The 14189-nt window shown below is 44.6% G+C and overlaps 1 protein-coding gene across 1 annotated transcript in view; it reads right to left on the bottom strand.

Moving 5' to 3' along the window:
• Nucleotides 1-11341, bottom strand: part of mrpl3 (mitochondrial ribosomal protein L3) — a 57275-nt gene extending 45934 nt beyond the window's left edge. The window contains exons 1-3 of the mRNA XM_033048692.1: nucleotides 11223-11341; nucleotides 7558-7736; nucleotides 6676-6767 (exon numbers count right to left, since the gene is read on the bottom strand). Of these exons, the coding sequence (XP_032904583.1) occupies nucleotides 6676-6767; nucleotides 7558-7736; nucleotides 11223-11314 (363 nt within the window). The 5' untranslated portion in view covers nucleotides 11315-11341. The remainder of the gene's footprint in view (nucleotides 1-6675; nucleotides 6768-7557; nucleotides 7737-11222) is intronic.
• Between the last annotated feature and the right edge of the window lie 2848 nt (nucleotides 11342-14189).

Below are 14189 nucleotides of genomic sequence, written 5' to 3'. Positions count from 1 at the left end.
GGATCAGTGCAAGATGGATGGGGGGGGGATCAGAGCAGGATGGATGGGGGTGGGGGATCAGTGCTGGGTGGATGGGTGTATCAGTACAGGATGAATGGGGGAATCAGTACAGGATGAATGGCCGCATCAGTACAGGATGAATGGAGAGATCACTACAGGATGGAGGGGGCGGGGGGTCAGTGCAGGATAAATGGGGGGGGGGGTCAGTACAGGATGGATCGGGAGATTAGTGCAGGATGAATGGGGGATATCAGTACAGGATGAATGGGGGGGGAGCAGTGCAGGATGGATGGGAAGGGGGGGTCGGTAGAGGATGAATTGGGGGACCAGTGTAGGATGGATGGGGGGGGGGGGGGCGGTGGCAGGAGAATCAATGCGAGATCGATAGGGAGATCAGTGCAGGATGAATAGATGGGGAGGGGAGCACAGGGGATGTCAGTGAGGACTGAATAGAGGCGGAATGGGGATCAGTGCGGTATGGAGAGGAGGGTCCCAGGATAAGGGAGGTGGAGGGGGCGTGCCAGAGAGAGAGAGAGAGAGAGAGAGAGGGGGAGGAAGGAAGGTCAGCGCTCCTCGGACAACACCGGCATCATTGCCCCGCTGCCTTTGCCGTCCCTGTCCAGCCAAGTGCCTCCGCCAAAGGGGGAGGCAGTTGGGATCTCCTCGCAACCGCCTCCCCCCCTCCGCCAGCCAACAGGAAGGTGTGGGGCCGAGCCCTTCCTCCCTCCTCCCGGCCTCGGCGTGCGGGAGGGTTTGTTTTGAAAGCAGTTATCGCCGTTGGCGGAGTGGCACGCAGCAGCCGCCATGAGGGCGGGCGGGGTGCGGGAGGAGGAGGAGGTGGAGCCACTATCGCTGCCGCCGACACGAAACATCACATATTCCTTTTCTCCAGAGATGCTGCCTGACCCGCTGATTTACAGCAGTTTTTTGTGTCTATCGGTATAAACCAGTATTTGCAGTATCAAGTCGGGCAAAATGACATGGCTTTTAGGTTGCCCAGCAGGATTCTAGGTGGCCATTGGCAACCGGGCAACCGTTAATTTCGAGCGCTGTATTGCCTTGCAGGTAATATCCAAGTATGACTTCAACAAGTATTGTGACTCGCCACCTTTTCATGCAATTAATTATAGACTTGGGCAATCATGAATGAGAAAATTGTTCCACATCTCCCATGTAATAGCTCTACCAATTATTTTAAATCTATGACCCTTATTTGTGAACTACATTGCAAAGAAAAAAAGTCCTTCCCCATTTCAGTCTAAAGCTTGATACAATTCTAACACGACTCCGCAACTTTTATATTCACTTTCCTGACTAATATAATCAAGTGTATTGGATTCTTTACCACCCTATCTACTCTTCACAGCTGTTATCAGGCAACTGAGTAATCCTACCACAACCAGAGAGCAGTGCTGAACTACTATCTACCTGATGCCCCTCGGACTATCCTTGACCGGACTTTGCTGGCTTTACTTTGCACTAAACGTTATTCCCTTATCATAGAAACATAGAAACATAGAAATTAGGTGCAGGAGTAGGCCATTCGGACCTTCGAGCCTGCACCGCCATTCAATATGATCATGGCTGATCATCCAACTCAGTATCCCGCACCTGCCTTCTCTCCATACCCTCTGATCCCCTTAGCCACAAGGACCACATCTAACTCCCTCTTAAATATAGCCAATGAACTGGCCTCGACTACCCTCTGTGGCAGAGAGTTCCAGAGATTCACCACTCTCTGTGTGAAAAAAGTTCTTCTCATCTCGGTTTTAAAGGATTTCCCCCTTATCCTTAAGCTGTGACCCCTTGTCCTGGACTTCCCCAACATCGGGAGCAATCTTCCTGCATCTAGCCTGTCCAACCCCTTAAGAATATTATAAGTTTCTATAAGATCCCCTCTCAATCTCCTAAATTCTAGAGAGTATAAACCAAGTCTATCCAGTCTTTCTTCATAAGACAGTCCTGACATCCCAGGAATCAGTCTGGTGAACCTTCTCTGCACTCCCTCTAGGGCAATAATGTCCTTCCTCAGATTTGGAGACCAAAACTGTACGCAATACTCCAGGTGTGGTCTCACCAAGACCCTGTACAACTGCAGTAGAACCTCCTTGCTCCTATACTCAAATCCTTTTGCTATGAAAGCTAACATACCATTCGCTTTCTTCACTGCCTGCTGCACCTGCATGCCTACTTTCAATGACTGGTGTACCACGACACCCAGGTCTCGCTGCATCTCCCCTTTTCCTAGTCGGCCACCATTTAGATAATAGTCTGCTTTCCTGTTTTTGCCACCAAAATGGATAACCTCACATTTATCCACATTATACTGCATCTGCCAAACATTTGCCCACTCACCCAGCCTATCCAAGTCACCTTGCAGCCTCCTAGCATCCTCCTCACAGCTAACACTGCCCCCCAGCTTAGTGTCATCCGCAAACTTGGAGATATTGCCTTCAATTCCCTCATCCAGATCATTAATATATATTGTAAATAGCTGGGGTCCCAGCACTGAGCCTTGCGGTACCCCACTAGTCACTGCCTGCCATTGTGAAAAGGACCCGTTTACTCCTACTCTTTGCTTCCTGTTTGCCAGCCAGTTCTCTATCCACATCAATACTGAACCCCCAATGCCGTGTGCTTTAAGTTTGTATACTAATCTCTTATGTGGGACCTTGTCGAAAGCCTTCTGGAAGTCCAGATACACCACATCCACTGGTTCTCCCCTATCCACGCTACTAGTTACATCCTCGAAAAATTCTATAAGATTCGTCAGACATGATTTACCTTTTCTAAATCCATGCTGACTTTGGCCAATGATTTCACCACTTTCCAAATGTGCTGCTATCCCATCTTTAATAACTGACTCTAGTAGTTTCCCCACTACCGATGTTAGACTAACTGGTCTGTAATTCCCCGTTTTCTCTCTCCCTCCCTTTTTAAAAGGTGGGGTTACGTTTGCTACCCGCCAATCCTCAGGAACTACTCCAGAATCTAAAGAGTTTTGAAAGATTATTACTAATGCATCCACTATTTATGGAGCTACTTCCTTAAGTACTTTGGGATGCAGCCTATCTGGCCCTGGGGATTTATCGGCCTTTAATCCATTCAATTTACCCAACACCACTTCCCGGCTAACCTGGATTTCACTCAATTCCTCCAACTCCTTTGACCCGCGGTCCCCTGCTATTTCCGGCAGATTATTTATGTCTTCCTTAGTGAAGACGGAACCAAAGTAGTTATTCAATTGGTCCGCCATATCCTTGTTCCCCATGATCAACTCACCTGTTTCTGACTGCAAGGGACCTACATTTGTTTTAACTAATCTCTTTCTTTTCACATATCTATAAAAACTTTTGCAGTCAGTTTTTATGTTCCCTGCCAGTTTTCTTTCATAATCTATTTTTCCTTTCCTAATTAAGCCCTTTGTCCTCCTCTGCTGGTCTCTGAATTTCTCCCAGTCCTCCGGTATGCTGCTTTTTCTGGCTAATTTGTACGCATCATCCTTCGCTTTGATACTATCCCTGATTTCCCTTGTTATCCACGGATGTACTACCTTCCCTGATTTATTCTTTTGCCAAACTGGGATGAACAATTTTTGTAGTTCATCCATGCAGTCTTTAAATGTCTTCCATTGCATATCCACCGTCAACCCTTTTAGAATTAATTGCCAGTCAATCTTGGCCAATTCACGTCTCATACCCTCAAAGTTACCTTTCTTTAAGTTCAGAACCATTGTTTCTGAATTAACAATGTCACTCTCCATCCTAATGAAGAACTCAACCATATTATGGTCACTCTTGCCCAAGGGGGCACGTACAACAAGACTGCTAACTAACCCTTCCTCATTACTCAATACCCAGTCTAAAATAGCCTGCTCTCTCGTTGGTTCCTCTACATGTTGATTTAGATAACTATCCCGCATACATTCCAAGAAATCCTCTTCCTCAGCACCCCTGCCAATTTGATTCACCCAATCTATATGTAGATTGAAGTCACCCATTATAACGGTTTTGCCTTTGTCGCACGCATTTCTAATTTCCTGTTTGATACCATCTCCAACTTCACTACTACTGTTAGGTGGCCTGTACACAACACCCACCAGCGTTTTCTGCCCCTTAGTGTTTCGCAGCTCTACCCATACCGATTCCACATCCTCCAAACTAATGTCCTTCCTTTCCATTGCGTTAATCTCCTCTCTAATCAGCAACGCTACCCCACCTCCTTTTCCTTTCTCTCTATCCCTCCTGAATATTGAATATCCCTGGATGTTCAGCTCCCAGCCTTGGTCACCCTGGAGCCATGTCTCCGTGATCCCAACTATATCATAGTCATTAATAGCTATCTGCACATTCAACTCATCCACCTTATTACGAATGCTCCTTGGATTGAGACACAAAGCCTTCAGGCTTGTTTTTACAACACTCTTACCCCTTATACAATTATGTTGAAAAGTGGCCCTTTTTGATTTTTGCCCTGGTTTTGTCTGCCTGCCACTTTTACTTTTCACCTTGCTACCTATTGCTTCTACCCTCATTTTACACCCCTCTGTCTCTACGCTCACACATTTAAGAAACCCTTTCCCTTTAACTCCATCCTCCACTATCCCATTCGACAACCCCACCCCCCTTATTCAGTTTAAAACCACCCGTGTAGCAGTGGCAAACCTGCATGTATCTATGCACTGTAAATGGATCGATTATAATCATGTAGTCTTTCTGCTGAATGGTTAGCAAGCAGCAAAAAACTTTTCACTGTCCTTCATTACACACGACAATAAACTAAACTACTCAGCACTTCCAGGAAGCTGTGGGATGGTTTAGAGGGATGGCAAATTTTATTAGCATAGATGGGGCATCTGGTTGGGATGGACAAATTGTACCGAAGCGTCTGTTTCCATGCTGTATGACTCGAATTCCTCTGCTGCAACTGAAAACAACCCAGTTCAATAGCTGCCATTTGCAAGTCCTAGCAGCATCCTTGCAAACCTCTTCCACAGCTTCCCCAGTACAACCACACCTTATCTGAAATGTAATGACCAGAAATGTACATAATAGTGGAACTGTGGCCTAAACGGTGCTGCATACAGTTCTAGCTTTAGCTGTCTGCTCTTGTGTTCTGTACCACAGCTGATGAAAGAATGTATCCCAGATGTATTATTATCCACCTTAACAATCACGTACTATCATTGAAGATATGTGAACATACACTCCTCTGTTCCTCCATAACATTCTATGTCGTCTCATTTCCTCTGAATTCTTGTTGAACCTCTAAAGCATTCCTCTTCACAGTAAACCACGTGATTTTTTTTTGTATGGTCTGCAACACCTATCTGAGGAAGTGTCCTGATCCAAAACATCACCTATCCATGTTCTCCAGTGATGCGCTGATCCACTGAGATACTCCAAAACATTGCGTTCTTTTTTGGTAAACCGGCATCTGCAGCTGCTTACATCAACACCTTTGTTATACTCCCAACATTTTTGTCTAAATCATTGATATAAACTGCAAAATCAGTTGAGCCCTGTGGAACCTGATGCAACAACTCACAATTGCAGAAAAGAAACTGTATTTGCTTCCTAAAGCTGAGATCCAATTTGCCATTCACCCTGATCTTTATTTTTTTGACTGGTCTGCCATGTGGGACCTTGTCAAAAAGTGTTTTTCATTTTAACAGTGGTTTCAGGTCACCCTGTTACATTCTCACAAAATTTAATCAGCCACAACCTATCCTTAACAAATCCCATTATTATGTAGGGATAAATTATAATTGTGCAAAACAAGCTCCCCAAAACAGTACCGTGACTGACCAAATAACCTCTTGCTTTAATGTTGCTTGCAGGATAAATATTGGTCACACCTCAAATGTCATGCGGGTCTTCTAGATCCATCTAAAATAAGTCTTAGTTTGATCTCTCGTCCATAAGTCAGCATTGTCATATTTCTAGCATTTCCTCAGTACTACTCTGGAGTGTGTGACTATAATTATGTGCATATAATCTTGAAACAGAATTTAACCCACAATCTTCTGACTCAGGCAAAACCATTACAGATAGGCCACAGCTATCACTTGCAAAACACTCTTTTACAAACACTATAACAATACCATATGTTCAGAGTTCAGATCATGCGAAAAACACCTGCTCACGCTACCCAAAAGTGTTGACTTTGAAATTGCTAATAATAAAAAAAGAATGAACTGAGATTGCAGCATAACCACCAAAAGATTATGAAAAGGTCGCAAACTCTACTTCTGTAAACGATTTGAACACAGCCAAGTAGTAAACATGTATACAGCAAACCTTCACTTTAACAGTCCCTTTTATAATGGATTTTGGATATAGCGAATCCCCGGCTCGCACGCCTCTCTGGCTATTTAGGGTCTCTGCTTCCGATCCCCCCCACGACTCACAAAATGCACCAGCGAGCCCTTCTTCAAGTTATAACGAGAGTTTATTGTATATCAGGGTTCGTATGATTTTAATGATTAATAGCACAAAACTACTTGGTGAACTGTGTAGTTCTATAACAATCATGATTTTTAACTGCTCAATTCCTATTTGTACATTCTCTCCTCTCCCATAAGGACATGTGACATTAAATGTGACATTAAAGGTGACATTAATGTGACATTAAAGGTGATTAATAATACCATGTACTTTCATGCCAGAATATTACCTGAAGTAACGTAACTGCATGCTTTTCGCCTGCCTTGGTCCACAAAGGCATCATCCCAAGCTTTGCTGCAACAAGTCCAACCCTGCGGGTACCTTAAAAAATAAACAAGACGACAATATTCGGTTAAGCAGGAACCGTGCCACAATTTCCATGTCTGTTCTACTAAATACACAATTTTATTTTTTTATATTCCTTGAAAGTAAAAATAAAGTATTGTAACAAATTGATATAATGTAGCTTCCACCTCATTCAATAAAGTTTAGAGCAGCAAAGTGCAGTGCTGTCTAAAGATTTATTTGTGTAATATTAATCATGGAAAATGAGACCTGGTATCAACATTCACGGCACGGACACTTTAATAACTGGCACTGGCCACTTTAATAACTGGCACTGGCCACTCAAATCAGCTGCCCCGGACATTTTATGATTGGTTTATTGTATTTTAATGTTGTGTTTTACCTGCTTTTAACTATTTATACAGTTCCATCAGGGACTGGATTGTTTTTAGTATTATGTGTGAAATGTTTTAAATTTCATGTGCGATGCTCCGCTATTCCCTGGGAAACGTCTTTTCATTTTGCACTGTACAACTGTTGCTTGCAAGATGACAATAAAGGTTGATTGATTGATTCCTATTATTATCCTCAACATTCAAGGGTCCTCCAGGTTCTCCTTTTCTAAAAGTATCCCTTAACTGTTCCTTTAAAGTATCGTTTCCTGATAACTGGTTACAAAATAATCAAACAGGACAATGTTCATTAAAACCCAGATTATTTCAAACTGTTTCAGGCAAGACAAACCCATATCAAATAATTTTCAATTTTCTTTGCTCAATTATTCCAGTGCATCTACAAATTTCAATGGATTTCAGTTTCAACCAACCTGGTTCCCAAGATAACCTGGGCCATGGCTCATCTTTTAGTGGGCAAGATTTGTTTACGGTCAACGACTTGTATTCTTCAGAAACAATTCTTCGTAAGTGGTGAATGTTTTCTTCCGAAAGATGCTCGTGCCACCAGGTGCTCTCTGTATTGGTTCTGACAAATAGCAATAATGGATTTCTAGAAGGACAAAAAGACAGGACCAGAATGTTATTTGCACAGATGAAAAGGCAATTTCATTCAAAGCGGCACAGTGGCAAAGCTGGTAGAGCTACTGCCTCACAGCGTCAGAGACTTGGCTGCTGTCTATGTGGAGTTTACACCTTCTCCCGGTGACTGTGCAGGTTTCCGCCAACATCTTAAAAACATGTGGGTTTATAACTGGCCTCTGTAAATGACCCCAAGTGTATAAGAATAGATGAGATAGTGGGAGAACACAGAACCCGTATGAATGATGGTCGGCATGGACTTGATGGGCTGAAGGGCCTGCTTTCATGCTGTATCTTTAAATGAAACTAACAATTAAATCTAAACATATACACAAAGTGCTGGAGTAACTCAGTGGGTCAGGCAGCATCTCTGGAGAAAAAGGACATGTAACATTTCGAGTCGGATCCTTCAGGTCTGAAGAAGGGCCCTGACATAAAACGTCACTATCCTTTTCTCCAGAGACGCTGCCTGACCTGCTAAGTTACTCCAGCACTTTGTGTCAATCTTCAGTATAAACTAGCATCTACAGATCCTTTCCACACAGCAATGAAAACATTCTAAAAATGCTTTCTACAGAAATATCAGCAATACATGGGACTTTTCTATAGTTCTCTTTATGCGCCTCTATTGTGAAGCTGTAATCAAGCTATTAACAAATGCAATAAACACATGTTTTTTTCAAAATGCCACCAGAGCCTTGACATCAGATGACACGAGAGATCAATTGCATACTAGCTCCACTGGCTCTAGTTACAGGTTTTTTTTTTGCTTGGATTGCACACAAAACAAAGTTTTTCCACTCTTTCTCAGTACACATTATAATAATAAACTATCGTAGGTTCGCCACCTTTCTGGATTATCTGTTTTGCCGGACCAACAAAGGTCACGGTCGTTGGGGGCCGAGATACCGGCCCAAAATTTTGGCCACGGAAGTCGGTTATGGGAACAGATCTGCTGGCTCCGGCCGCGCTACAATTCCACATCGCCCAGCCACGATGGGAGGACATCCAGGGGGGATTTGTCCGGGTAAAAGAAGGGGCTGGACCAGTTGCCGAAAAATAGGCGGTGGACCTGTACCATATTTGGCCATATTCTGATGATGAAATTTATGTTGGAGATTTTCTTCACAATAATAATAATAATAATATATTTTATTGTCATTGCACATAAGCGCAACGAGATTTGGTATGCAGCTTCCAACCGATGTCATAGCATAAATAAATAATAACATTTGGTTTAGATGTCCCGAGAACATGGATTGTAAAAAAACCAGTAAAACAGCCAAAACAGTTCACAGACTAAAGTGCAGATGTGTCTGTGCGACGTGATCATCCGAGGGAGACAGTCCAGGGGGGATGGGGGGCACTCAGCAGGGCCGGTTCAGAGTCGCTATAGCTCTGGGAATTAAGCTGTTCCTGAGTCTGGAGGTTCGGGCGTAGAAGGCCTTGTAACGTCTGCCAGAGGGAAGTAGTTCGTACAGTCCATTACAAGGGTGTGAGGAGTCTTTATGGATGCTGACGGCCTTCCTGAGGCACCGTGTGTGGTAGATGCTCTCCAAGGCTGGTAGCTATGTCCCAATAATCCTCTGCACTCTGTGGACGACGCGCTGAAGAGCTCTTCTCTCTGCCTCCGTGCAGCTGAGATACACACAGAGATGCCATACGTTAATATGCTCTCTGTGGTGCAGCGGTAGAAAGTTGTCAGCAGCTGTTGGGGCAGACCAGTCTTTTTTAATGTCCTCAGGAAGAACAGTCGTTGCTGTGCCTTCTTGACCAGCGCAGCGGTGTTGGTCGACCATGTGAGGTCCTCTGAAATGTGAGTGCCCAGAAACCTAAAGCTGGACACTCTCTCCAAACTGTCCCCATAGATGAAGATTGGGGTGTATTCTCCATTATGGGATCTCCTGAAGTCAATAATCAGCTCCTTGGTCTTGGAGGTGTTTAGTGACAAGTTGTTACGTGCGCACCAGTCCGCCAGGTTCTGCACCTCCGCTCTGCATTTGGTGATCAGCCCAATCACTGTTGTGTCGTCTGCAAATTTCACGATGGTGTTGGTGTCGAATGCAGGAACACAGTCGTGAGTGTAGAGGGAGTAGAGCATGGGGCTTAGTACACAGCCCTGTGGTGTGCCGGTGCTCAGGGTGATAGTGGAGGACAGGTGCGGGCCCAGTCTCACTGCCTGCGGTCGCTTCGTCAGAAAGTTCAGGATCCAATCGCATATCGGCGAGCTGAGTCCTAGCTGGTGGAGTTTGGTGGTGAGCTTGGTGGGGATGACCGTATTGAATGCAGAGCTATAGTCAATGAAGAGCATCCCCACGTACGTGCCCTGTCTATCCAGGTGAGTCAGGACAGTGTGAAGAGCCAGAGAGATGGCATCCTCTGTTGATCTATTTGCCCTGTATGCAAATTGATGAGAGTCCAGTGAGGCAGGGATGGTGGATTTGATGTGGGAGAGGACCAGCCTTTCGAAGCACTTCATTGGTATTGGGGTTAGGGCAACCGGGCGGTAGTCTTTCAGGTTGGTGACTTTAGACTTTTTCGGCACCGGCACTATGGTAGCTGTTTTCAGGCACTTGGGGACCGTTGCCAGAGATAGAGACAGATTAAAGATTCTCGTGAATACCTCCGCCAGCTGTACAGCACAGTCCTTTAGTAAACTGCCACAACATAGTTATCAATACAATGGACAGGCCAAATGCAAGCAGAGTACACTGGCCAGCTTTGGAAACACTATATTTGAAGAGAATTTGCTTCCTCAGCCAGGACTTTCAAAAGTCTGGGGCTCTGGAAGCACAGATCTACAGAAGGGGTAGAGTTGCAGAAATCCTCAAGCAGAGCTGGAATGAACTAGAGTAATTCCCTAAAATTTCAATACTCCGCTTTTAACATGGGAAATGTCCCAATATGCTTCACCAACAAAGGTTATTACGAGCGAAATGAATACCAAACTAAAGGCTGAAAATTTAGGAGGTCTGACTTCTAAAGCTTCACCTTGGCTTTGTACCGTGTGAATTTCAGACCCTAACCCTAACCCCACTACCACTGCGCCTACGACTTCAAAAGTACCGATTTTCACCATGACGACCAATTTTTGGTCGCAGAAAAATAAACCTTTATTCACATGTGTGTAACAGGCACACGAGAGGGAGTTGTTTAGGTAGAAAGAATAATTAGGGATAGATTGAGACGGACAACATTTGCTTTTCTGGTTTCCCGCAGGTTATAGCAGGTTAATGAATGCTTCTGTGGGCTTTCAGAATGGGTTTTACGAGCGATATTCACGTCCCCACCGTGAGTGGGAGAAGGTGGCCTTAGTTAGTACAGGAGCGAGGGATGATGGAGCTGGCGGATCGTCCTTGACAGAAGGCAGCGGGGTGCGGGCCTGTTCCCCCTCCGTGGCCCGGAACCTTCCACCCACCGCCGGCTCCCCGCCCCGCTCCGCCCCGCTGCGACAAACCTGAGCTGCGCGGCTCTCCCCGTCAGGCCGCGGACCCACTGCAGCAGCTGCCGCCGGCCGCCTCCCACCGCCCTCGCCGTCGCCGTCGCCATGCCTCCCGCCGCTGCTCCCGCCGCATTCAACCTTCCCCCAGTCACTTCCGCCAGTCCCTCACCCCCCAACCCGCCGGGTTGTCGTCCCAACTCTCACGTTCCAGCACTCAACTCTTTGCACCATAGTTTATAACGTAAGTCTTACTTATTTTAAACGTAAACATGTGATTGTTAAGAACATTGAATATCTTATATAATATAAAACTTTGTAGACAAGCAGAGTTCTAGGGAATAATATAACAATAAAACATACAAAGCACTGGAATTTCAAAATGGAATTGCTTGCATTTCCACAGTACAATTTTATTCGGGACATCCCAAAGTGGTTACTGTTAAATAAGTACTTTTGGATTGCGGCGACTGCTGTGATGTGAATAATTTGCACATTTTATATCCTATTTTTACAGATTCCAACCATGAAATGTACTTTGGAAAATAAAGAGATGCCTATCCCTTAATCAAGCCTGCACTTTTATACTTTGCACACAAAACCACATTTCCGCTTCAGCCATCAAACTGAAATAAGTAATCGGAATCCAAAGTCAATATTCATACACAATACATTTAGCCAAGTTAATTTTGAACCGAGGCCAAATTTGGAGTGTAAACCATAAGTATCGATAGAAGCAATTTTATGAATTTATTGTCATTGATAATTAGAAGCTGGTGGCAAGTCGTTGGTACATGTTTTGACGGTGCTTTCACAGTACTGTTTCATGGTGAGCCAAGATTTTGACTCTGGAACAAGATAGGATATTATATGGGTTGGCAGAGATTTCAGGAAGTGTTTTTCACATACACCTGCTTCTGCTGTTGTCCTTCTATGAGATGGTGGTCGTGGGGGTTGAAGGTGCTATTCCAAAAAAAGGCTTAATTCATATGTAATGTGCAAGGAAATAGTTTCCTCCAGATAGCTTTACTAAGCTTCTTTCTGAATTTATACTCCAAATAAACATGATAGAATCATACAAAATATATTACCAAAGACAATTTATTGTCACTGTATCTATTACAAAGAGAAAAAAAAGCTATCCAGTTCCATTTTCGAGCCCTTAATCCATAGATGAAGATCATCGCTCCTCATGTACACATCCAAGTCCAAGTACTTTTTAATTGACATGAGGGTTTTGCCTCTACTATCTCACAGCAATGAATACAGATCCCCACCACCATCTGGGTGAAAACAAATGATCAGTTTCCCCCTAGTTCTTCCATTGATTACTTTAAATCTGAGGACCTGGATTTTAATTCTTCCCTACTGTAACCATTATCTAATTCATCCAAGAGAAATCTATAATTCCAAATTATTACCTACAGTTTTACACTTTTTAATTAAATCTTTCAAACCTCCTCTGTTCTATAAAAAATAGCCCAACCTGTCCAATCTTTTCTTTTCTCAAAACTAAAATTTGCCAGTCATGACAACATCCTTGTAAATCTTATCTGCACTTTCTCCAGTTAAGTGGTGAAAATATTACTAATTGCTTTGTTAAGAGTATTTAATTGTGATACGTGCCAACAACAGAACTGTGGGATTTTTACTTGCAGCAGCAAAACAGGCAAACCACATTACTTTTTTGCATTTCTTTAATTCATTGTTCTATATATTCTCTGCATCATCGTCTATATCTCTCGTTTCCCTTTCCCGTCACTTTCAGTGTGAAGAAGGGTCTTGACTCGAAATGTCACCCATTCCTTCTCTCCAAACATGCTCCAGCCGCGGTCTCCCGTGGGAAGGCACCAATTCAGGACTTACTTGGACTTACCTTGTCTGTACATCTGGATGCCCGCAGCAGCGACTGCAGAGACAGGGCCGGATTTACGTATAAGCTAGACAAGCTTAAGCTCTAGGGGGGCCTACTCACCTCGCTGCCTCACCGGACCCGTGGAACCTCGCTGCCCCACCGATCATCCGCCAACCAGGACCTCCTACTCTTTGCCCACTGACCCTGGCCACTCCACCGACCTCCAGCAGCCCGCAGCCGTCGCCGTCACCTTACCTGCAATCTGGACTCAGCACCGGGCCTGAAGCTTCCACGCTGCAGACTCCCACTCCCCCGGGTTTGACTGTGCTGAGTCCTAGTGCTAGTCAGCTAACCCTGGTAATCTCAGTGGCTGTTCCACTGGGTCTTCTCCATTCCCCTCAAACCATGTGACCCCAGCTCTTCCCCACCCACACTACAGTCCCCATACCCCCTGACCACCCACTACCCCTCCACCAGACATCGCCTTGACCTCAGTCCACTCACCTGCCTTCCTCCGGCCCCGACCCCCATCCCTGCCGTGTGTTCACCATCCCCCCTGATCTCCCCCTCTCAGATACCGAACGGTCTGTCCTCAGCAGAGGCCTCACCCAGGGCCGGCCTTAGGGGGTGCGGGGCCCAATTGGGAATAATTTTGGTGAGCCCCAGGTTCCCAGCCAAGCAAGGTCTGTAGATTCATAGAAATATAATTAAAGTCTATTATAGACTTTATATCTCTATGGTAGAATGTAAAGTAATCAAAATGTGCTCTTAAAAAGTGCATGCGACTTAATGGACCAAACAGATCTAAGCTACATTTTAATATAAAATTGCATACATGTAAGCCTACAAGTAACAAACAAAATGTGTAGATCACCTCTGAAAAGTACATAGTTACAATATCACTTGTTTTAGTGACTGTGAAATGAAAAAAAAAAGTAATTTAATTAAATAGATCCTGGAAAACCATCAACCATTGGTGATAAACCAGTCCAGGCATTACATTTTGGGCTTCAGCCCCATCCTATCCTTTGGGCTTCTACCCCATCCTAACTGTGTGTTAGTTGTCTGTGCGTGATGTGTGTGTGGGAGGGAGGGAGGGAGGGAGGGAGGGAGGGAGAGAAGGGAGGAAT

The sequence above is a fragment of the Amblyraja radiata genome, chromosome 2 (assembly GCF_010909765.2).
Source record: "Amblyraja radiata isolate CabotCenter1 chromosome 2, sAmbRad1.1.pri, whole genome shotgun sequence".
NCBI lineage: Eukaryota > Metazoa > Chordata > Chondrichthyes > Rajiformes > Rajidae > Amblyraja > Amblyraja radiata.
The sequence above is the reverse complement of the archived record's forward strand: the minus strand, read 5'-3'. Positions and strand labels throughout refer to the sequence as shown.